Genomic DNA, 23386 nt, shown 5'->3' with positions numbered 1-23386 from the left:
TATGTGTTTAATAAATAAGTACCCCATTTATTATTATTATTATTATTATTATTATTATTATTATTATTATTATTATTATTATTATTATTATTATTATTATTATTATTATTATTATTATTATTATTATTATTATTATAACATTCACTTAAAAATCGCATTTCTTCTATTTATATGAACTAGGAATTTTACAACTTTCACAAAATGCTGCCAGGTTAGATTAAACATGTTCTTGGAATAATTCTGGCAAGAGGAATAATTAAGCAATCACTCATCAGAATTTCTGTCCAAACATTTGTTTTACCAGGCAAATAATCATAAAATTTGCATCTGCCCTCTTTTAGAATCTGCTTCAGAAAGGAAGCACATGATGTTTGGTCGTCCCCAAATGCTGCAGCCTGACAGCAGTTATTGCATCCTCCACCAAGAAGGATTCATCAGCGGCTATAGCCATGAACTCCTCATGCCACTCTGGAGCTCATTCACCATCGACAAACCTGTGAGTGTTTTGGTGAGCATGGAAAGTGGCAGAAAAGACACAATCTAATAAATGCTACAGTTTTAAAGGTTCAAACCCAGTGCATGCTTAATTTAAACAAAATCTCATCTGGATGCCTAATTTTATATTTATTTTCTTGGGAATCGTGTAAGCATACCTGTAAAGTCTCCCGTTTTGGCTGGAAAACTACCATATTTTACTCCTCTGTCTCAGTGTGCATCCATCTCCCATATTTGCATTTTCCCGAAAATTATCCATCCCTATATCCTTCTCCTCACTAGCAGATGGATAAATAATTCCCTTATTCTCAAGTCCAAAATTTGACTATTATTAAAATCAATAATTGAAGGGATTTGAACTTGTTTCTTGGTTTGATTTGTTTAAATTACTAAAGCAAAACTTTTCCCTTTCTTTAGACCAACTTGGACCCATTACCACCAGTAATATCCAACTGTTTGAGGGCTGATGTGAGATTGCCAGAACACCACAGCCCCAGATGTGATCAGTTTGAAGCTGCTATCCATTTGACTCATGCCTTCCTGTATCCTCCTAGTATGTATAAAAACCTATCAGAATAAAAGCTGATTGTGCTTCGTTACATATAAGGCACACTATGAAAACCACTGTTGAAAACCGTTATATATTTCACTTCCACAACTTTCACAGGGTCAAATACCTAGTAGTCATTAGTGCCTGCTTAGAATGCCTTAAGGATAAAATAGCTTAATTAGTGGTTTTTGAGCATTTTCAACCCAGTAGGAGTTGACATCTTAAACCTTCAGTCCTCAATTAGCTGCACTGGTCTGACGCACAATCTGGAAAATGTAAAATTCCCATCGTGGTGAATGAATGATTACAGAAAAATTAACGAATTAGGATAAAGAGCTGTTGTGAGGATTTAGGTTTCTGTGTTTTTTTTTTGTTGTTAATTTAGTCCCAGGTCTCTGTGTCTTTCCCTTAGTTGTTACTCTGATTATTCATCTATGTATTTATACTGACCTGTGTCTGTGTTTCCCTGTTGATCCTAGTCATTACTGTGTCCTTTAGTCATGTGAATTACCAGTGCTACCAGTGTGTTTGAGTTCCTAGCCTCATTATTCACCTGTGCTGCCAGGATTTTCTGTTCTCCTTCGAGCTTATCATTAAAATTGTCCTTTCTCACAACCTGGGTGAACCGCCGTCAATCCTCACCTCCAAGACAACATTTCATGACAGCTGTAATGTTTAACATTAGATATGAAATATTAGAAGCAAAGAAGTGATTGCTTATTTTTATGTTTTTACAGATCTGAATATAACAGTGCAACAGCAGTATGATGCCTTAATAATGAGCAATGTTGCCCCGATGTACCCTGCATTTAAGAGTAAGTTTGGGTTTGTCTTTTCTAAGCCAGAAACAACAGTATTAAGTTAGTTTTTACTCTAGATGTCAAAGTCTACAAAACCTTGTTAAATTGTCAGGGTTTGGTGATTATGAAAAATAAAAAATAAAGTATTTCCCAAATTTTTCTGCCTTTAATGTGACAATTATAGTGAAAGCTGTAATGCTCCACTTGTGAAAATAAGTTTGTTGGCTTCTTGGCACTCAGACAGTAATTTTGATTCAACACTGCTGGAGAGGATATGATGAAAAAAAAGAAAAGCTGAACGTTAGTTTGTGATTGAGGGCTGGTCTGAACTAAAGAACATTGAACACTAGAATTAAACCAACAGATTATTATGATCAACAATAGATTATTGGAGCTTTTTTTTTTTACTTGTCACATTAAAGTTGGAAAAAGTTTAATCTTCGTTAAACATAGTATACTGTGAAAATGAACCACACTAGCTGAAAATGCTACAAATGTTGCCATTTTAGTCCCCAATCAAACTGAGTCTACCAGATTATCATGTGTGAAAACACCCTACTTAATCTCGGCTCATTTTTTACCTCACAAAACCCAGGCAATTGACAAAAGACTTTATATCCACTTTGATTGTGTTTATTTGAATATGTTCTTTTTTCTCAGAGATTTGGGATTACCTCCACAACACTTTGCTAAAGAAATATGCTTCCATATACAATGGCATTAATGTGGTGACTGGACCAGTCTTTGATTACAATTATGATGGCCGATATGACACTACAGAGCAGATAGAGCAGTAAGTGTCATTTTTGTAATGGGGTGTATAATCTTAAAATAGTTTTAAAGCTGTATTAAACTGAAAACCCCTGCCTTTTTTCTTATTTTTCATTGCAATGACATATTTGTAAAACATGTCTCATTTGCTTGAAAATGATTAAATAAAATAAATTGATTTAGGGAACAGAATGTTGTAAATGCAGACAAAAATGCAGTTTTATATTGGATTGTTTGTCATGAAACCAGCCAGCTGTGAGGTCATGGATTTGATCGGGTGAAATGTGGTATGCATTCACACGAATGAGAATTATGCTGGCCTTGCACAACATGAGTCCTTTTGCAATGATTCTGGTGTTTTCTTTAATGTTTACAGCTAAATATGACCAAAGAATCTGTAATATGTCTTATGCAGATATAATCACATTCTAATTTTTCATTTCCATCAGTACTGAGGTAACTGTTTAAGTAAATCAGTCTTAACAATCTTGTTTGTGCTGGACATTAAATCTAATGACATGCATCAACAAGTTTCTCTAAATTTGTGGTAAGTATCATATAGCCCCTAGGAGGCTTTAAAAGGATCCTCTGATTAACTTGAATTTGATCAATGATATGATTCAAGATGAACTGGAAGAACATTTCTGGCTGTTAATCTCTATGAAACCAAAGAAGTGGTTGATGTAATAACTGAGATGTAATAGCTGAATATTTTTCTGTGCGACTCTAGGTTTGTACCTGGAACCAACATAACTATCCCCACACATTACTTTGTGGTGTTAACAAGTTGCAAGAATGCAGGACATCCAGTGAGTGCTTGTGGTGGTGAACTCCAGACTGTGTCTTTCCTCCTTCCCCACAGAGCTGACAACAAGGAAAGATGCAAAGTAAGACTAAATACACAGTGTTCTCTTTGATTCAGTGGTCCAAAACTGCATGCAGAGGCCTGAAAATTTTACATGTGTCTCTTGGCTGATACACTTGAATTTAATAGTGAAACTGCCGCATTAGCCTGCAGTCAAGTTCTACAGAGCTCTGCCAATGAGCTTATATTAAAGCCAGGTATGCTAAAGCAGTGAGATGTCTAAAATTGCACTGTCGTGTTCTGTGTTTTTCTGTGTGTTTATTTTGAAGTTTCCTGTGTGTCTGAGTCTCCGTGTTGTCCTGTCTTCCCTTGATTAGTTCCCAGGTGTGTCTCGTTCCCTGATTACCCTCTTGTGTATTTAGCGTCACCTGTGTGTGTCTGTCTTCGTCGGGTCCTCAGTCTGTGTACGTCAATCTACGTCTGGTTACGTCTGTGTTCGTCCGAATCTGCCTGTTGCTACCTGTGTTGAGCATTAGCCTTCCGCTCAGCAGTGCTGCCAGGTCTGTGGACTGTTTTCTGTTTTTCACTATTAAAACTCCTCCTCACCTCATCTGGGTCTACTGCGTGCTGCCTCACCTCAAACACCGCAAATCATGACAGAAGGACCCGACCACAAACGAGGTGAGGTAGCTACATTTTTGGCCCAGTTGGACCGGGAGGTTTTCCGGGGGACGAGACTGGCCTTGGCTCCCCCCGGATTCGCTCCCGGCCGTTTTTCCCGCCGGGGAGCACCACCTTCGCAGTTAGTCCGGAGAAAGCGGCGTGAGCCGCCGATGAACTCGGCCCCTCGTCGCTTCCCGGATCAACCACCTCCGCAGTCCACCCGGAGACAACGACGTGAGCCGCCGGTGGATCCGGCCCCTCGTCGCCCTCCGGGAACGTCACCTCCGCTGCCGGCCCCGAGGATCCGCGCCGGCACTCCTCTGCTGCCGGCCCCGAGGATCCGCGCCGGCACTCCTCCGCTGCCGGCCCCGCGGATCCGCGCCGGCACTCCTCCGCTGCCGGCCCCGCGGATCCGCGCCGGCACTCCTCCGCTGCCGGCCCCGCGGATCCGCGCCGGCACTCCTCCGCTGCCGGCCCCGCGGATCCGCGCCGGCACTCCTCCGCTGCCGGCCCCGCGGATCCGCGCCGGCACTCCTCCGCTGCCCGCTCCGAGGCGCTTCGCCGGACTTCCTCCGCTGCCCGCTCCGAGGCGCTTCGCCGGACTTCCTCCGCTGCCCGCTCCGAGGCGCTTCGCCGGACTTCCTCCGCTGCCCGCTCCGAGGCGCTTCGCCGGACTTCCTCCGCTGCCCGCTCCGAGGCGCTTCGCCGGACTTCCTCCGCTGCCGGCCCCGAGGTTGCTCGCTGGACTTCCTCCGCTGCCGGCCCCGAGGTTGCTCGCTGGACTTCCTCCGCTCCTGTCCCCAGTAAGTCCCAGTGTCTGTCCCGAGCATCCCAGTGTCTGTCCCGAGCATCCCAGTGTCTGTCCCGAGCATCCCAGTGTCTGTCCCGAGCATCCCAGTGCCTGTCCCGAGCATCCCAGTGCCTGTCCCGAGCATCCCAGTGCCTGTCCCGAGCATCCCAGTGCCTGTCCCGAGCTTCCCAGTGCCTGTCCCGAGCTTCCCAGTGCCTGTCCCGAGCTTCCCAGTGCCTGTCCCGAGCTTCCCAGTGCCTGTCCCGAGCTTCCCAGTGCCTGTCCCGAGCTTCCCAGTGCCTGTCCAGAGACCCCTAGTGTCAGTCCAGAGACCCCTTGTGCTCCTCCCGAGACCCCTTGTGCTCCTCCCGAGACCCCTTGTGCTCCTCGTCGCCACGGACGGCCGCCGGACCGCCTCCGTGGTTCCCGCCTCCTGCGCCGCGGACGGCCGCCGGACCGCCTCCGTTGTTCCCGCCTCCTGCGCCGCGGACGGCCGCCGGACCGCCTCCGTTGTTCCCGCCTCCTGCGCCGCGCGACGGCCGCGGACCGCCTCCGTTGTTCCCGCCTCCTGCGCCGCGGACGGCCGCCGGACCGCCTCCGTGGTTCCCGCTTCCTGCGCCGAGGTCGGCCCCCTGACCTCCTCCGTGGCTCCCGCCTCAGGTGCCGCGGACGGCCGCCTGACCGCCTCCGTGGTTCCCGCCTCCGTGGTTCCCGCCTCAGGCGTCGCGGACGGCCGCCGGACCGCCTCTGCGGTTCCCGCCTTCCTGTACTTCCGCCCACCCAGTTGGGTTTGTTTTGTGTTGTTTTTGGACTCTGGACCCTTGAGTTTCCGCCCAATTATGTTGGGTAGTTTTTTGTTGTTTTATGGACTCTGGATCCCCCATCCAGCTCCCCTCCGCCCTCCCTCGTTGGGTTTTCCTGTTTTTTGGGCGTCTGGGAGCCGCCCTTTAAGGGGGGGGTACTGTCGTGTTCTGTGTTTTTCTGTGTGTTTATTTTGAAGTTTCCTGTGTGTCTGAGTCTCCGTGTTGTCCTGTCTTCCCTTGATTAGTTCCCAGGTGTGTCTCGTTCCCTGATTACCCTCTTGTGTATTTAGCGTCACCTGTGTGTGTCTGTCTTCGTCGGGTCCTCAGTCTGTGTACGTCAATTTACGTCTGTGTTCGTCCGAATCTGCCTGTTGCTACCTGTGTTGAGCATTAGCCTTCCGCTCAGCAGTGCTGCCAGGTCTGTGGACTGTTTTCTGTTTTTCACTATTAAAACTCCTCCTCACCTCAAACACCGCAAATCATGACATGCACAGTCTGGCCCTTGAGGACAGATCACTGCTTTAATTTCATATTCACTGTATTCTGGTTTCCTTTCTGTTTGAAGGCTTCTTTAGTCTAAAAAAAAGCACCCACTGGGCCAGACAAGGAAACCAGAACTTTATTGCTATCAGTTTTCATATTTGACTAAACTGTGGAAGCAAAAGTCAACAAACAAAACCCCAAAAACAAAAAAATGTGCACAAGCTGTTACTTGTGCACATTTTACTTGGTAAAACACCTTAAGTGAAAATGCTTCCTCTTGATCCTAAACAAAGAGTCGTTTTGCCTCGTTGTGTAACTTTGTTTTTAATGAATGCTGAAACTGCGGAGGAGGAAAGCGGACAAGGGAAAAACAGCGATGTCACATGTTAACTTAGAGGGAGTACATTGTTTTCAAAGACATACCATTTAACTCTGGCTTTCCTCGTTTTAAATAAGCAAAAATCCCAGTGAGCTTTTTGTAGAATTTTGATCCTGGCTTCCTTGTCTAGATGTTGCCATCATTTATGCTATTTGTTTCAATTTGCACCCGAATACCAACTTTTTTGTAAAAAACAGAATTAGATATTTTTTTTAAATTGAAAACTAGAGAGTGGGACAACAACACAACACATTAACATGCAGCCTTCTTTGAATTTCCACTGACAACTTAACTGTGTTTAACTAAGGCACACCTCAATCATAAGTTATTGAGGTGCAATAAGCATCTGGCATAGATTTAGGTCAATGTTTGACCATTCTTCTTAGCAGAATTGTAAAATTCATTTGGATTAATTGACTGCCTGGGTTGAGGATGGAATCTTGGTAAGGCCATTCCAAAAGCTTGGTATTTTTGGTGTGTTTGGGATTATTATTCTATTGATAGTAATGCCAATTTTTATTTGTGTTTCAACCCAATGAGGAAGCCTAGTTTGAGAATGATTCCAACCACTTTGTGTAATGCTCTAATATCACTGTCAGTGAAATAAGCTAAGCAATGTTCTGAAGTTTGAAAACTTCACATTGACTTCATTCATACAAATTAATCTTTATCTTATCAAACCAGTCTCTGCAAAACAGATTAAACACTGAGTGCCTTTAAATCTAGACTAAAAACCTGTCTGATTAGAGTTGCTTTTGAAACATAATCAATGAAACATTAGTTAATTACTTAACAAAATGGAATGTTTCAATTGTTGATTGTGTGCTCTGTGATTTTGTATTTTTGTGTTTTTAAGATGTAAAGCACTTTGAAATGCTTTGTTGCTGAAAAGTGCTATACAAATAAAATTTGATTTGATTTGATTTACAATGGATTGGAGCCAAAGTTGGTCTTAAATGTCCAAAATAATGTCCTTTTAACTAAAGGTGACATTTGCGCCAGTTGGTAGTTTGGCACATCTGGGCGTTCTAAACAGATATTGATCCTACATACATACAGAAATTGGTTTTTCAGAGGAAACAAGACAACATTCACATTTTAAAAGCATAGACGATGTATAAAGTTGTGGTATGTCCCAGGAAACATGTTTAAGTGAGTTCTAGTATTTCTTATGAGGGTGATGAAATATCCAGCCAGAATGATGCCAGAAGCTTGATGGTGGCTTAAGAATTAAAGGTGGAAGGTGGAGCTTGCTATGGGAGAAATAAATAACCAAATATTATTAAGGTGTATCTAGATATTTGAGCCTGTATGTACAATTTTTAGGTGTTTTCTTTACCAGGTAAAAAATTTGATCCAATTAATCATTAATAGTCAACAACTAATATGATACATTTTATCATAATGAGTTAATTTACACCTCTGAACAGAACTGTGTAATCAACCTGTTTGGTTTTATTCTGAGAAAATATGTTTTCATCCCTTTTTCCTTGTATTAACAGAGCACAGAAGATGAATCCTTGTGGGTGGAAGATCACATCTGGTTTCACCAGTCAAGGGTCAGAGATGTCGAGTGGATCACAGGACTGGACTTTTATTCAGCCAGCAGTCGACCAGTTCCAGAACTGCTTATGATGAAGACGCGCCCCACAGCTGCAAATAAAAGAAAACAGTGACCAGTTAAATCAGGAACACACAAAAACATGTGGACAAACGTTTTAATGTCAGCTGTTAACTAAAAGCACTTATCCAAGTAACTTTATTTATTTAACTTTCATTTTTTAAATTTATTTAATCTTACATCAAAGTCACTGCTATGTTTCAAAAATCTGCTTTTGAGTACAATACAGAATGTATTAAGCCCAGTAACATGGGCCAGCAAGCTCCACACAGACATTGTGTGGAGCTTGTCTGTGTGGATTCCTGTAAAACCAGCCACTGTCAAGATCTATAACTTTGTAATCATATTGTTTTACATGTAAAGTGAGACTTTTTCTTAATCCAGACTTGAAATTAAAATCATGTTTACATGGTTCTCAAATAAGTTTACATTTATTTATGTAGATTCTCCTGAATCCCAAGGCATTCCCAGGCCAGCTGAGAAACAGTCCCTCCAGTGTGCCCTGGGTTTTCCCCGGGGTCTCCTCCAGGTGGAGGAGCTAGAAATTGTTTTGTTTTTAATGATCCTACAATTGCTCTTTACCAATGAGAAGTACAACTTGCCAGAATTTAGATTTTATATAACCTGTGATTCTAAACATTAAGTGAGCCATCATATAACAATTAAGACAATGAATCAGCTGTTAAATGACAGAATCTACAAACAGTGAAACTCAAGATTTAAAGCTGAGATGTCAAATGTGCTCATCACATAGAGCCTGAAGATTCTTTGTGGATGAAAGCATGGCATATAAGGAAACATTGAAACTTGCCTGAGGCAGACGGTGAGCATTTTATTACATTGTAACAGATTGAAACTGTGCCTAGATTTGAAAACTCTGTAATTACGTCATAACATCAGAGTGACTCTGGAAAAGTGGTGAGTGAGACAGACTGTAAACATTTAAAGGCTGGAGATGAATCAAAGGGATGTGATGTCATCTGTCAAAGGATTTATCCCAGACCCTGGGAACACCTTTATACACAAACACACTGAGAAGCAACCGAGTGATGGGAGAAACCAAAGAACGGAGAGAGGATACTATGTCTCATTATAGTGTCCTCTATACAATAGGATAACATAATGACATATCTGTGTTATTATGACTAATGATAACTTGTGTCATTGTGACTGCTGAGAAATGAACCCCCTACAGCACGAGGCTGACACTATCATGGTTTAATGGTGCCAATAAGTTTTCAGGGCCTGGCAGTGTCAGTCTTTTTTTCCTTTCTTTTTTTCCACTGATGACATTTTATAAGTTGAATAGAAAGTTTAACTTTGGTCTATTTTCATAAGTAGACCTTGTTCCTTACAATTGCTGTTTCACTTAAATGGCTTGAGACAATTTTAATTGGTGTCTTTATGGGTGCACCTCAAGAACAATCTTCTTTCTGCCTATTTTTATTAAGGTTAAATGTGTAGAACACATTACTCCCTCATAAGCTGTGGATCTCTGCAGTTTCTCCAGAGTTATCTTAGAGCTCTTGAATGCATCGCTGAATAAGGCTCATTACCTTTCCATGTGAATTTGAGTGGACTGCCATGTATTGGTAAATTTCCATTTGTGCCATTCTCTTCATTTTTACATGATGAAATGACACAATGTGCTCTTTGACAAGTTCCGAACCAGTTATAAAAAATTTACAACTTTTTTTTCACTTCTACTCATTCATCAAACTTCTCCGGCTTTAAAAAAGCAGTTTATTTATACTCAAATTCAACAACTTCCTTGAGAGGTAAATTGTTGAATGCCACCCACACAAGATACTGCCCTGAGCGGTTGCCCATGTCATCCATATCACAAACTGCCACTGAGTAATTTTTCTGTTTTTTGTGAAACAATTTTCATATCTTTTGCAGTCATACACTATTTTTGTGCTAATCAGCTGGAAAAAATATCAATTCCAATTTGAAGTTTGGGACTTATATGTGATAAAAGATGAAAAGGTTCAGCAGGTATTAATGCTCTTGTTTAGTGCCTTGGCAGGTTTATATTTGCATGACTGGCTGCCTTCCAGTCTTTGATGTTGCTTTTAAATTGAAATAAATTATTAAATGTTAAGGTCTTAATCTGTCAATTATTAAACGCAATGGTCCTTTTTCTTTGACCCCCAACTAATTAACAGTTGGAGGCTATATCCAACTTATTTGTTCATTTAATCTTTTTTAGTTGTGTTTTCTTGTGCTCTGAAAGAGTTTAATATGAAAGGAGAGAGTTCTGGATATATTTCAGATGTTTTACTACTTTGAATCATGCAAATGCAAGCAATTTCTTTAAAACGCACAAAGTAATTCCAATTGCAAATAATAAGTGACTACACAGAAATTGTAAAAGCATACAGCACTAACTAATGTTGGAAAGGATGTAGGTGACAGTTAATTGGTTTTGGGGAGGAGAGCTGAGTCGCAGGTGACTGGGATGTTGATTTAATCAAAACTGTGGAGCAGATGATCATTAACCATCAAGAATTACTGAAATATAATGTAATAATGCCAATAAAAAAAGATAAAGCATAAACAGAGGTGGTGAAAGAAATGAATTCATATACAAGTTGCCCGGATGACAGTTTTTTCCTCAACAGATTTAATTTTAGAGCCTTTATGCTCTTTTTTTTTTTTTTGTGTTTTGACGGGTTTTTTATTTTTTTTGTCTACGTGTGTTGCATGGTGGAATTCTGGAAGTACAGCACATTTTAACCCAGAGGCCAGAAATAATTACATAACTTAAGATTAGGTTTTGGTTTGTTTGTTTTGTGTTTTTTTTTTTTTTGTTCCTGAAGGCAAACGTCTCTGCCTGCCATGATCTACTCATGTTGCAACTTGAAAATATTTTTGTGGATTCTATCTTTGATATTTAGTGCATCAGTAATAACATCAACACATCAATATAATAAAGTTATTTCCTGCCCAGTGCATATGCATAATGAAAAAAAACCCCAGAAACCCATCCTCATTGTGAGGATGGGGATTTTTTTGCGTGTTTCTAGTTTAATTGTTTCCTGTGTGTTTTGTCTACACCTTGATTGTTCCAGGCTATCTCCGGTTTTCCCTGATGACTCTCTTGTGTATTTAACCCCACCTGTGTCAACAGTTCCTGTTGGATCCTTGTCTTTAGTCACGCGAAGTTTATGTGCCCACCTGTGTCTCTGAACTTTTTCACCATTAAAATGGTCATTTTGCACTTCATCCTGGGTCTGACCACGTCCATCCTAACCACAAACACCACAACACCTTGGTTTCCCATAAAGAAAAGAAAATAATTCAGAGAAAATGCACTATTCCATTGAAATCCTTTTTAAATGGACTCAGTAAAGATGACATCAATGGGAGAGTTCCAAGATAAAAACTGCTGTTGACTAAAGAGAAGACAAAGACTTATAATTTGACAAAAAGATCTTGATGGTCACCAGAACATTTGGCAAAATATTCAGTCCATTAACCAGACAAAAGTTAAACTTCTCAGAATTTCTATACTCCATTACAGCAGGAAAATAATGAACAACCTTTAAGAAAGACAACTTCAAATTGATGGGGTGGTAATTAACAGAATCTTGAATTATGGTCACTAGCATTAAAAGATGGAGAAATTGTTCCAGCTTTCCCTGTTTTTGACCAAAAGATCATGTCGGTTTTATACACATAAATACATTTCTGAATTGCTCCATGAAACAATATGAAAGTTTTGTAATGGCCAAATCAAAGTCTAGACTCTAAATATCTGTGCTGTGCCATTACTTTTCATAGAGTCTATTTGTTTTGGACAGTGTTTTTTTTTTTCTTTGTCTCATGTGTTAAACCCAAGGTTTACTCTAGAGAGGGACAGAACAAGAACTATAAGGTAATAGTTGTGTGCTTAACCCTCCATTTATGTTGCAAGTCAAATTGACCCATTATAAAGTTTTAAACTTTTTTAAAAATAGTTGTAACTACTTTTTCTGCATGAAACTTTTTCTATTTGTCCTAATAGGTACACTCTACATATAAATTGAAAATGGTTCATTTTACACATTTCAAACCCCTCCTGCGTCTACATATTACATAAATGCTGTTCAGGTCAGTTTAACCTGGTAGTCACTTTGAAGACTAAAAAAGGTCAAAAAATGTCCAATTCTGTTTCCTTGCAGCTATGAGACATATTTCACCACACACACGCACATGCCCACACACACGCCCACCACATAAATACATATGGCCACCCACACAAGCCCACTTTCTCACTGTTTTCTTTACTTCACAAGAAAATTGCAAGAAAGCAGATGTTCATACAACTTTTGACGGGAACCTTTTCTGTTCCTGTGGTGCAAACTCCACCCACACTGAGGGACACTCAGCAGACATGAAGGAAAACATAAATACTCTCTGCATGACTCATTTGTCTGGATTTTAATCAGGGGGTCAATTTGATTCTAGACAGTATGTGTGTCTCAAGTTCAATTATAAAAATCACCCATTGAAAAAATAAAATCTAAATATAATATAGAAAAATGTACTAAAGATCATTTTCAAGAATAATTATTGGTTTTTTTGGGGTGTAGGATTTTTCAGCCTCAAATAAGTAAATGAGAGTGTTGTCATTGATCCTGTCTTTGTGAGAAATAAAAAAAAACATTATTGCACAAATATTGATTGAAATGGTTAGTATTGGAGTTAATAATCAGATACAAAAACGTTTTGGAGGATTTTTTTGGTTTCCGACACTATTGGATGATTAAACACTCCACGGGTCAAATTGACCCAGGTACATTATTGTTGTACCTCAGAATCAAACAAAACAGGAGGGTTAAATATTATTTTATTAGTCAAATATGTTTTTATTTGTATCATGCCAAATTACTGAAGTTTAAAAGGATGTTAAGTATTGTTTATTTTTTTTATTTGATTGAAGAGATGGTAAGAATATTTATACTGTTTGTTAAAATATTAATAGTAACTGCATTTGATCATATTTTCAATTTTTATTTGCATTTATTGATAAAAAACTGTGGAGAAAATATTAAAATGAACAAAATTGACAATAGGGACAGTTTTGGTGGGGGTTAAACATCATTGGAATTTGTCCTGACAACAATAAGTCAAAATTCTTATAAGAAATTTATCAGAGTAAATAATAAATGGCATAATAAATGCCCACCCCTAGCCTGTATAAATAAATTCAACTTAAACCAACATCTAAATCCTTGTTACTTTTAAACACTAAATATTTATTTTTTATTTTTTTTTATTTATTTATTTTTTTTGCTGTAGCCTTCATCCCGACTGTTCATGCTGTAGTATAAAATGAATACGCTCTTAGAAAGTATTTGACTCTGACTGATGCAGCTTTAAAAAAAAAAAAAAAAAAAAAAACAATTATAAAGTGTTTCAATGAACGCATATATGCAACAATATGACAATATGTTTTTTATGCAACATGATAGATAATGCTAGGAGTTACTATGAGCTTTTACTTTTAAAAAGAAAAAGTAAAACCTTTACTTTTTATTACAAAATACATCTAAACTTATATGAAGGGTTTTGAATGAAGAAAAAAACAGATGTGCCAGGAATAGTTTGATAACAAATTCAAAATTCCTGAAAGCATCTCGGTACTGCCTTTTCCCTGAATAGAAGCAGATACTCATAGGGAAAAAAGAAACAAAACTCTAGTAATTGACTGGTACAAATTCACCTTAGTGTCGACGTGAATCATCTTCTGATGGTTTCAGCTTATTATTAAGATGCTGTGCGTCACGTCGTCAAGTTACATAAATAGAAGACCCAGGAGGGGTATCCCCACCGACAATCTTCATTATGGTAGGTGGAGACTGAAACTGAGAGGCTTGTTTCGCATGTGTTCTCTGAGCGACTTTAGAAAACAGGCGCACAAGGACAATTTACTACTTGATTATTATCTATCGTTCGAAAATCAGTTGAAATGTGTTTTGATAGTATTTCCCATTCTTTCCGTTTTTCTTAATTTTGCTTTTGATGTTTTTTTCTTTCTTCCAGAATTATTTAACCCTCTCAACGGAGTTGCTCATCCTCCTCTCTGTGCGCTCCTGGCTGGCGAACGGCGTCACCTCCCCGCTGACCTACGAAGTCACCGACCCGATCACCCGCAACCCTCTGCAGTGTGACCGCTGCCCGCCGGGAACCTTCCTGCGCGCTAGATGCTCCTCCATCAAAAAGAGCGAGTGCGCTCCGTGTCCACAGGGCTCCTTCACGGAGCTCTGGAACTACATCGGAAGATGTTTACGTTGCGGAGTCTGCGGGCGGAACCAGGTGGTGAAGAAAGAGTGCACTGCAAACAGCGATTGTCAGTGCGAGTGTAAACAGGGTTACTTCTACCGTCAGGACTACGACATGTGCGTCCGGCACAGCGAGTGTCCCTCTGGGCAGGGAGTACTTACCAAAGGTAGAGTCACCTCCGAGAATGCCCGAGTTCTCCTGCAAAATGTATACAAATACAGGGCGGCCAGGTGGTTCCAATAATAATTTGGGGGAACAAAATACACTGATATTTTGTGGAGTTTCAAGCCAAAACAAACGCATTACGTGTGGAAGAAATATGTTGAAGTCTGTTAATAGCAGTTGCAAGTGTGATATTAATTAAATTCCTATTTTGTTCATTTGAACAAGTGATCATTCTCTATGTTTTCAACTCTCAGCCACTGTTAGTGCAGCTAACCAGAAGAATATTTGAATTGATAGGGGGCTGGATTGCAGAACCATGAAGAACATAAAACATGTCAAATTATTATTCACGATTCCCACAGTGGTGCAGTTTTGACCAATGTCGCCTTTGGTTGTTTATGGAAGGAGATTCCAGTCTTCCTTCAATATATAAAGTAACTGAACTTAATTGTCAAATAAAGAATGAAAGTTTTCTTATTCACATTGTGTGATGCTGCCTCACTGAGGCAAATTATTGCAACTGCACTTCCAGTGTGCTTCTCTTATTCACAATCAAGGCAATGTGTGATTATTTTTTCTGAATTCTGTTAAAGGTTCTCTGGAAATGCAAATGATAAATAAATTAATATTAATATAATAATGTAATAAACATATATTTTGATACTGCTTATATATTTGTGATAAATAAGCAAAAAATGACTCACTTGCAGGTACAGCCGAGAGAGACACAGGGTGCAGTGTTTGCTCTGAAGGCACCTTCTCTGACATTTCCTCCACCCATCAAAACTGCACTCAGCACAAGAGCTGCAGTGATGCAGGACTGCAGTTAGTGCTGAAAGGATCCTCCTGGCATGACAGTGTGTGTGCAAACTGTCAACAGCTCAAAGGTAAAAAACAACAACAAATAAAGGAAAAACAAAGTTTAAGCAGCAGGTGTTTTAACAATGACTGAATCAAGGAAAAGAAAATCTGACAGATCATTCACATGAAATTGACATTGATGTTTTATTAATATTGAAATTTCCATCTTGACTGTTTATCTGTTTTTAAGAATGTTCTCAGTGGAGCTATTTTTGTTGTTGTTTTACTATCAGTAGTTCTAACAACATGTTTCCTTTCAGATGGAGCTGAATACCTTAAAGAAATCATCCCATCTTTTTTCATTCACCACAAAATGAACATAAAACGGCTGCGACGAATTGTACTCAGGCTCCCGTCTGAGGAAGGCAAAAAATCAAGTGAGTCTCTGGAGCTCAACTTCTCAGAACTCCATTCACGCATTTGCAGCTGGGTGTCATCCGCCACAGTGGCACAAATTCAGCAGCTTCCAGACATAGTGAGTAAAACAGGAGAAACTACTGCTAGCGAGAAACTACAGCGCAAGCTCGACAGCATTGAAACACATCTGACAGAGCACTGTCATTCTGAGATCTTCAGTAATGATATCGTAAGTTAATCCACAGTAATTTGACCCACAAATATGTACTGTACCACATGCAGGACGTAAAGATGCAAGGGGGCATGAATTCCTGTGTTTAAAACAACAACCATCTCAATAGTTTGTGTTAAAAATTATCGCAAAAAAGCTAAGAAAATGCATAAAAAGTAGAAAATTGAAGAGTTTAAATATTTTAAAACAAACTGACACCCATTAACACTTTTCTGACCTACCTCATATGGAGGATTAAATTTATACAAAGAGCATTTAAATAAATTAAGTACTTAACTCTTCAAGGGTGATTTTGTTCTTCATTTTGCTAATTTTGCTTCATTTGCTAATTAGTTTTGGATAATTGGCAAATTGCATCCGATGCATCGGTTTTAGTCATATTATATATTCATGGAATTAACTGGAAACAATTCACATTTAGAGAAATAAACTTTATAGAATGACTCGTTATGTAAAGATTAGAAGAATGATAAAATTACTAAGACAAAGCTGTCGGAATCAGAGATGTACTCTACCAAGTCATCTGCATAAAGAGATAACTTAAGTTCTAACACAAAGCCTGACAGCCCACAAACATAACCATCGAGAAGAAAGTGTTCTTCTGAAGTGTGACAGAACAGCATCTCTAATGTCTTAGTCTATAGAGGAAGTAGCAGCTTGAATAAGATAGAAATTCAAAAAATACTTACAGTCTAACAATACTGTAAGTTCCTCCATGCCATTCCTGCCATTGACGATTTGAAAACCAGGCAACAAAAAAAAAAAAAAAATAAATAAATTGTTGCGCTTACAAATGTTTATTAAACAAGATAAAATGAAAAATTGTTTACAAATTGTTGCACTGGGCACAAGTCTTTCCTAGTTAACTTGCTGCTTCACATTGTTTAGAATATCCGTTTTGACTTGCATCTATGGATGATGGTATCAAATGGCATTAGAAGATGTTTCCTTCTAATCAATGGACAGGTAGATTCATTTCATTCAGCATTTTGCATCTTGGCCACCTCTGTCAGGGTAGTAGCCTTACATAAGAAAATTTTAGATTCACAGATTGTTGTTCCTATTTATGTTATTGTTCCTTTTTTTTCTATTAACCAATCAGACCTTCTTTTACCTCTATTTCTTCCTTATTGGAAAGATTTGCTTTTAAAGTGGTAGTACACACCTGAAGCTGTATCAGTAAAAGGGGGTAGGTAAATAAAACTTTTTTTTTTCTTTTTTTTTATCAATTGCTGTACCAACGTTCTTGTAAATCAGAGATGTTTTACAGTTACTTTTTATATATTTCCAACATTTCTGCTTTTGGAGTGCACAGTTGATATTTATATTTTAATATATGTTGTACATAATTGACACAGCCATTTGCTTTATCTAATTGTTCATGTTTTGGGTTATGGATTAGGAATGCTTGTGTAGTGTATGTTCCCCCATACATATTTCTCATCTTCACTATGCCAAAGCAGCGGGATCTGACCAAGAGTCAAGTTTTTTTTGTCGTTTTTTTACTGAGGTACTTGTAAGCCAGAGGGTGCAGATGTTTTACATCTCTGGCAGATGTGTATAAACTGTACACAAATACAGTTTATATTTGTGTATTTTCAACATTTCTGCTTTTTGAGTGCATTGTCTGTACAAGCTTGAGCTCTTTTGTGAGGTTAATGTGGAATAGTTAAGTCATAAACATCCTTGTCTTACTTTGCTCTACATTTAACTATTTCTTTAGAGTATTGGTCTTTAACTTTCTTTAAATAATAAAACATAAGAAAAATATGTTGTTTTTTTCTATGACTTTCTTTCTATGTATGAAAAAACCTGCAACTTAAACCCTAACATTTTGCAGTTATTATCCCTTCGGCAGCATGGGGTATCAGCTTGTCATATATCTTCCTTTTAAGATTTGTGGGAAGCAGGTTCTCCTTTTTCTATTGTATGTAAAAATGATTCTGATTTATGTTTTCTATTTATATGAAGGAGGTAAAATATGAAGTTAGTAGAATGTTTTGTTTTTAGTCAGTTAATTTTGCTTTGTATAGACAATAAATATAACTTTGCAGTTCTGATGATGGAAATTGCTGCTTGCTGAAAGCCGTGGTACTTTCAAGCCTGACAGCCCACAAACATAATATATAAAAATATTACTATTGACACATTTTATACTTTTAATTTGTTTAACCTAACCATATATCCCCCCAAAAAAGATGATATCTTGTATGTTCTGGTGATTGTAATGTTAGTCAAAAATCCATAGCAATAATTGGAGTTGTTTAGCCTGTCATAAGATAAAGAGGGGTGTTCATTTTTCAAAGTCATATTTTCAATGTGATATTCATACATTGATAAATAGAATTTCTGATAAAGTATTTAAGCAATGATCTAGCTCCAAATTATATATTCAGGTTACAACTGAAATGGTTATATACAACTTACTATTTAAAACTACAAATAAACTATGATACCATAGTTTATTTATGAGACTAAAAATAAACATTAGTGTTAGATAGATTAGTATGTAAAAAAAACTTTTTACATGGATGAGGTAAAATGTGAAATCAGTAAGACTTTTTATAAGGTACAGGGGGTCATAATTTTTTTTATATTAATTACTTTTCTGGTGGAAGATCAACCTCCCAGTCTCAAATATTTTGCATCCATCAACACTTTTTGGAAACTACTTTAGTTTATTGAATGGATCATTTTGAACCAAAAACATAATAATCTGATTTTTTAATATATTCAAAAGCTTTTGTTAAACTGCAGTCATCAGGGAAACATCTAACATGCAGAGCAGTGTGCCTCTTACCAAGTACCAAGTAAAACCGAATACTTTTTCTGTGTCCCTGCAAAAACACATTTGTCCTCAAGAGGGCGTAATCAATCTCTGTAATTTATCAATGATTACGGCAGATGAGTACGGAATTTGGCTTTTAGGACACTGGAATAATTATATCATGAACACATTTCTACGCAAAGAAAATAGAAAACATTGTATCCTACAGAAGAGGATTAGGGCCACCGAAAAAAAAAAAAAAAAGAATTCTGAGATTAAAGTCAGAATTCTTTGAATAAAGTCAGAATTTTGACATTAGCAATGGCCAGGCTAACACACGGATGGACATCTTTTTTCAGTATGCCAAATTTTTAAATCCTTTTTTGTTATTGGTCTTATTGTATGTGGACAGCACTCTTTTAACAGCCAGCTTATTTAGCAAAAGTCTTTTGTGGCTTCCCCTCCTTGCGCAGGGAGTCAACCTTCAAGTCAACAGTCTTCCTCATGATTGTGTAGAAGAAATCATCACATTTTCATGCATTTTTTTGTAATTTTCTAATAAACAGAATTTTGCCATTGGTTAACATTAAACTAGAATAATCCAATTTACAAGAAGTAATTAAATAATTGTTAAACAATTGTTAATTATTGGGGCCTGCCCATAGCAATGCATAAGGAGAGCAGTGACTGACTTGCGAAGCAAGTCAGTCACTGCCTCCATGCATTGCATGGCAGGCACCTATTGTTCTACACCCAATAGAATGTTTCTTTAATACGTATTATTTATTATTCTTCCGTTACCGTTAATGCGGCTCGTACGCTTGAGCCCACCCACAAAAGTGGTATCAAACGCGCGGCTCGTTCCCGGGAAGGGAGCTATTACTTTTGGTGGGATTTGGAGTTACCATGGCGACGTAAAAAGCAAAAAACGACCCCAAAATCACTAACGAGCTCACCAGGTGCAAGTCTCGTCGTCAAGGGGACGAGGCAACCAGTAAATCCTGAAAATACCCTATTTTTGAGGATTTTCTGTGTCGTCATAACCTTATGTAGAGACGCCATTCAAACTTCATTTTGTAGATACGTCCGTGATCTCTTTTAAAGTGAAGACAGCACGTCAATATGTATTATGGTTTGTCCACAACTTCTTTCTAAGCGACCCAAAGTTTTTGATTTTTGGAAAAATCAGAGTGTGAAGGCCGCTCCGCTAGAGTGAGAGTCAGAGTGAAATTTCGACCCCAAATCATTTTTTAACTCGCCCTCACGCTCACAAATATTGCATGATTGGTATCAAACTTGGTCATGACATTGATACGCGTGCCTGCTCCGGTCAAATGTTTTCAAAAATTATCTAGCGCTTACAGTTTTCTCTCCAGGTGCTTCAGAGCAAAGTCATGCGCCAGGGTAGCAGACAGATCTCACTGATTCACTTCCATGTATTTCTGATAAATTTCAGACCTTGGCACACACTTTTTTTATCTCATCGCTGTTAATACTGTGAGTGAGGTAGAGATATGAATGGCGGGACTATGTGAGACGACAAATAGCCCTCTCATATGCTTCAAACGGTTTTCGAATATGTATTACGGTTCCCGAACGGGAAACAGTTTTTTGCCATGCTTTTTTTAGTCAAACTGGCTGGCTCAAACAGAGAATTGTCTCCCCCTGGATGTCTCACTCACAGCTGGCAGAGAGGATTATTTACCATGGCAACGGAACCCAGAGCAGGGAGAGCTGCTGAGGACTTCAAATACGCATCACTGTAGTTCGAACTACTAGTTCAGTTAAAACAGAGGAGGACTGAGATGGCCTTTAGAAAAACTTGCTGCTATGGGCTGTATATAACTAATTTAACCCTGTCACTGTTACACATGGGATGAGTCTAGCCCTTTGAAATGAAGCTTACTGAAAATTTCAAAATAAAAGCCCTTGAAAATTTTTACATCAGGTCATTGCTTTTTTGAGCGTTATATGACTGATTTAATCCAATGACTGTTACACATGGGATGACTTTGACCCTTTCAAATGAAGCTTAACAAAATTTCAAAATAAAAGCCTTGGGAATTTTACATCATGTAATTGCTCTTTTGGCTTTATGTGACTGGTTTATCCAAAGCACTCTTACACATTGGATTAGTGTGGGCATTTAATATGAAGCTTACTGCAAATTTCAAAATAAAAGCCTCAAAATGCCCCTCTGGACAGTGCACACGGAGGGTGCAGTGATATCATTCTGCATTATCTGTTTATCCGAGGTTAGAACTGCCTTGCGCAGCAAGGCAGTTCATTAGCATTAGCCTTTTAGCTTAAATAAGCTATTTTCTATTTTTCAGACTTATTAGCCATGTTTAGTATACTTAATGGAGTAAGTAAATGACAGTAAACATTATAATGATACCCCACATGCTACTGAAAGTATTTATGCTTATATTAGCATATTTGCTCATTTTAGCTAATGCACTTGCTTTATCATACTGAATGTTGCATGTCCAGCTTACTTAACATTCTTGTGATTCTCCACATGCTATTGATTACATTGCAGCTTTCTTTAGCATTGATGCAAATTGTTAGCATCAGAACGCTGGGTCCAAACCGACGGGCACACTTTGGCAGGCCCCAGTTAAATTTCTTCAGGAATTTTCTAGTAATTATTTATTTTTCTTCCGTGACCGTTAATGCGGCTCGTACCGCTGCGAGCCCATCCACAAAAGTGGTATCAAAACGTGCGGCTCGAACCCGGCATTGGAGCTATTACTTTTGGTGGGATTTGGAGTTTCCATGGCGACGTAAAAAGCAAAAAACGACCCCAAAATCACTAACGAGCTCACCAGGTGCAAGTCTCGTCGTCAAGGGGACGAGGCAACCAGTAAATCCTGAAAATACCCTATTTTTGAGGATTTTCTGTGTCGTCATAACCTTATGTAGAAACGCCATTCAAACTTCATTTTGTAGATACGTCCGTGATCTCTTTTAAAGTGAAGACAGCACGTCGATATGTATTATGGTTTGTCCACAACTTCTTTCTAAGCGACCCAAAGTTTTTGATTTTTGGAAAAATCAGAGTGTGAAGGCCGCTCCGCTAGAGTGAGAGTCAGAGTGACATTTTGACCCCAAATCATTTTTTAACTCGCCCTCACGCTCACAAATATTGCATGATTGGTATCAAACTTGGTCATGACATTGATACGCGTGCCTGCTCCGGTCAAATGTTTTCAAAAATTATCTAGCGCTTACAGTTTTCTCTCCAGGTGCTTCAGAGCAAAGTCATGCGCCAGGGTAGCAGACAGATCTCACTGATTCACTTCCATGTATTTCTGAAAAATTTCAGACCTTGGCACACACTTTTTTTATCTCATCGCTGTTAATACTGTGAGTGAGGTAGAGATATGAATGGCGGGACTATGTGAGACGACAAATAGCCCTCTCATATGCTTCAAACGGTTTTCGAATATGTATTACGGTTCCCGAACGGGAAACAGTTGTTTGCAATGCTTTTTTTAGTCAAACTGGCTGGCTCAAACAGAGAATTGTCTCCCCCTGGATGTCTCACTCACAGCTGGCAGAGAGGATTATTTACCATGGCAACGGAACCCAGAGCAGGGAGAGCTGCTGAGGACTACAACACGCATCACTGTAGTTCGAACTACTAGTTCAGTTAAAACAGAGGAGGACTGAGCTGGCCTTTAGAACAACTTGCTGCTATGGGCTGTATATAACTAATTTAACCCTGTCACTGTTACACATGGGATGAGTCTAGCCCTTTGAAATGAAGCTTACTGAAAATTTCAAAATAAAAGCCCTTGAAAATTTTTACATCAGGTCATTGCTTTTTTGAGCGTTATATGACTGATTTAATCCAATGACTGTTACACATGGGATGACTTTGACCCTTTCAAATGAAGCTTAACAAAATTTCAAAATAAAAGCCTTGGGAATTTTTACATCATGTAATTGCTCTTTTGGCTTTATGTGACTGGTTTATCCAAAGCACTCTTACACATTGGATTAGTGTGGGCATTTAATATGAAGCTTACTGCAAATTTCAAAATAAAAGCCTCAAAATGCCCCTCTGGACAGTGCACCGCCACAGGCGGTGCAGTGATATTATTCTGCATTATCTGTTTATCCGAGGTTAGGGAACTGCCTTGCGCAGCAAGGCAGTTCATTAGCATTAGCCTTTTAGCTTAAATAAGCTATTTTCTATTTTTCAGACTTATTAGCCATGTTTAGTATACTTAATGGAGTAAGTAAATGACAGTAAACATTCTAATGATACCCCACATGCTACTGAAAGTATTCAGGCTTACATTAGCATATTTGCTCATTTTAGCTAATACACTTGCTTTATCATACTGAATGTTGCATGTCCAGCTTACTTAACATTCTTGTGATTCTCCACATGCTATTGATTACATTGCAACTTTCTTTAGCATTGATGCAAATTCTTAGCATCAGAACGCTGGGTCCAAACCGACGGGCACACTTTGGCAGGCCCCAGTTAAATTTCTTCAGGAATTTTCTAGTTACATAATTGATATTAACAAACTCTTCCATCATTACCTTCTGATTGTGAT

At 38.9% G+C, this 23386-nt stretch overlaps 1 protein-coding gene and 1 long non-coding RNA gene across 3 annotated transcripts in view; one reads left to right on the top strand and one right to left on the bottom strand.

Moving 5' to 3' along the window:
- The window catches only part of LOC122844132 (venom phosphodiesterase 2), a 41439-nt gene extending 23624 nt beyond the window's left edge, over window positions 1-17815 (top strand). Inside the window, exons 19-26 of one of the 2 annotated variants that reach the window (XM_044139325.1) lie at window positions 342-496; window positions 913-1048; window positions 1783-1860; window positions 2506-2638; window positions 3347-3503; window positions 14191-14596; window positions 15306-15482; window positions 15717-17815. In XM_044139325.1, the coding sequence (XP_043995260.1) occupies window positions 342-496; window positions 913-1048; window positions 1783-1860; window positions 2506-2638; window positions 3347-3503; window positions 14191-14596; window positions 15306-15482; window positions 15717-16051 (1577 nt within the window). In that variant the 3' untranslated portion in view covers window positions 16052-17815. Of the gene's footprint in view, window positions 1-341; window positions 497-912; window positions 1049-1782; window positions 1861-2505; window positions 2639-3346; window positions 3504-8041; window positions 9376-14190; window positions 14597-15305; window positions 15483-15716 lie in introns of those variants that run through there. The other variant, XM_044139324.1, reaches the window with a different exon arrangement.
- Window positions 8066-16807, bottom strand: LOC122844134. The gene is made up of 3 exons (XR_006372817.1): window positions 16735-16807; window positions 15300-15441; window positions 8066-8192 (listed from the first exon to the last, which is right to left on the bottom strand). It is a non-coding gene; the product is annotated as an uncharacterized LOC122844134 (long non-coding RNA).
- Window positions 17816-23386: the final 5571 nt, after the last annotated feature.

This window comes from Gambusia affinis, linkage group LG14 (assembly GCF_019740435.1).
Source record: "Gambusia affinis linkage group LG14, SWU_Gaff_1.0, whole genome shotgun sequence".
Lineage (NCBI taxonomy): Eukaryota > Metazoa > Chordata > Actinopteri > Cyprinodontiformes > Poeciliidae > Gambusia > Gambusia affinis.
Note: the sequence above shows the minus strand (reverse complement) of the source record. Positions and strands in the feature narration are given on the sequence as shown.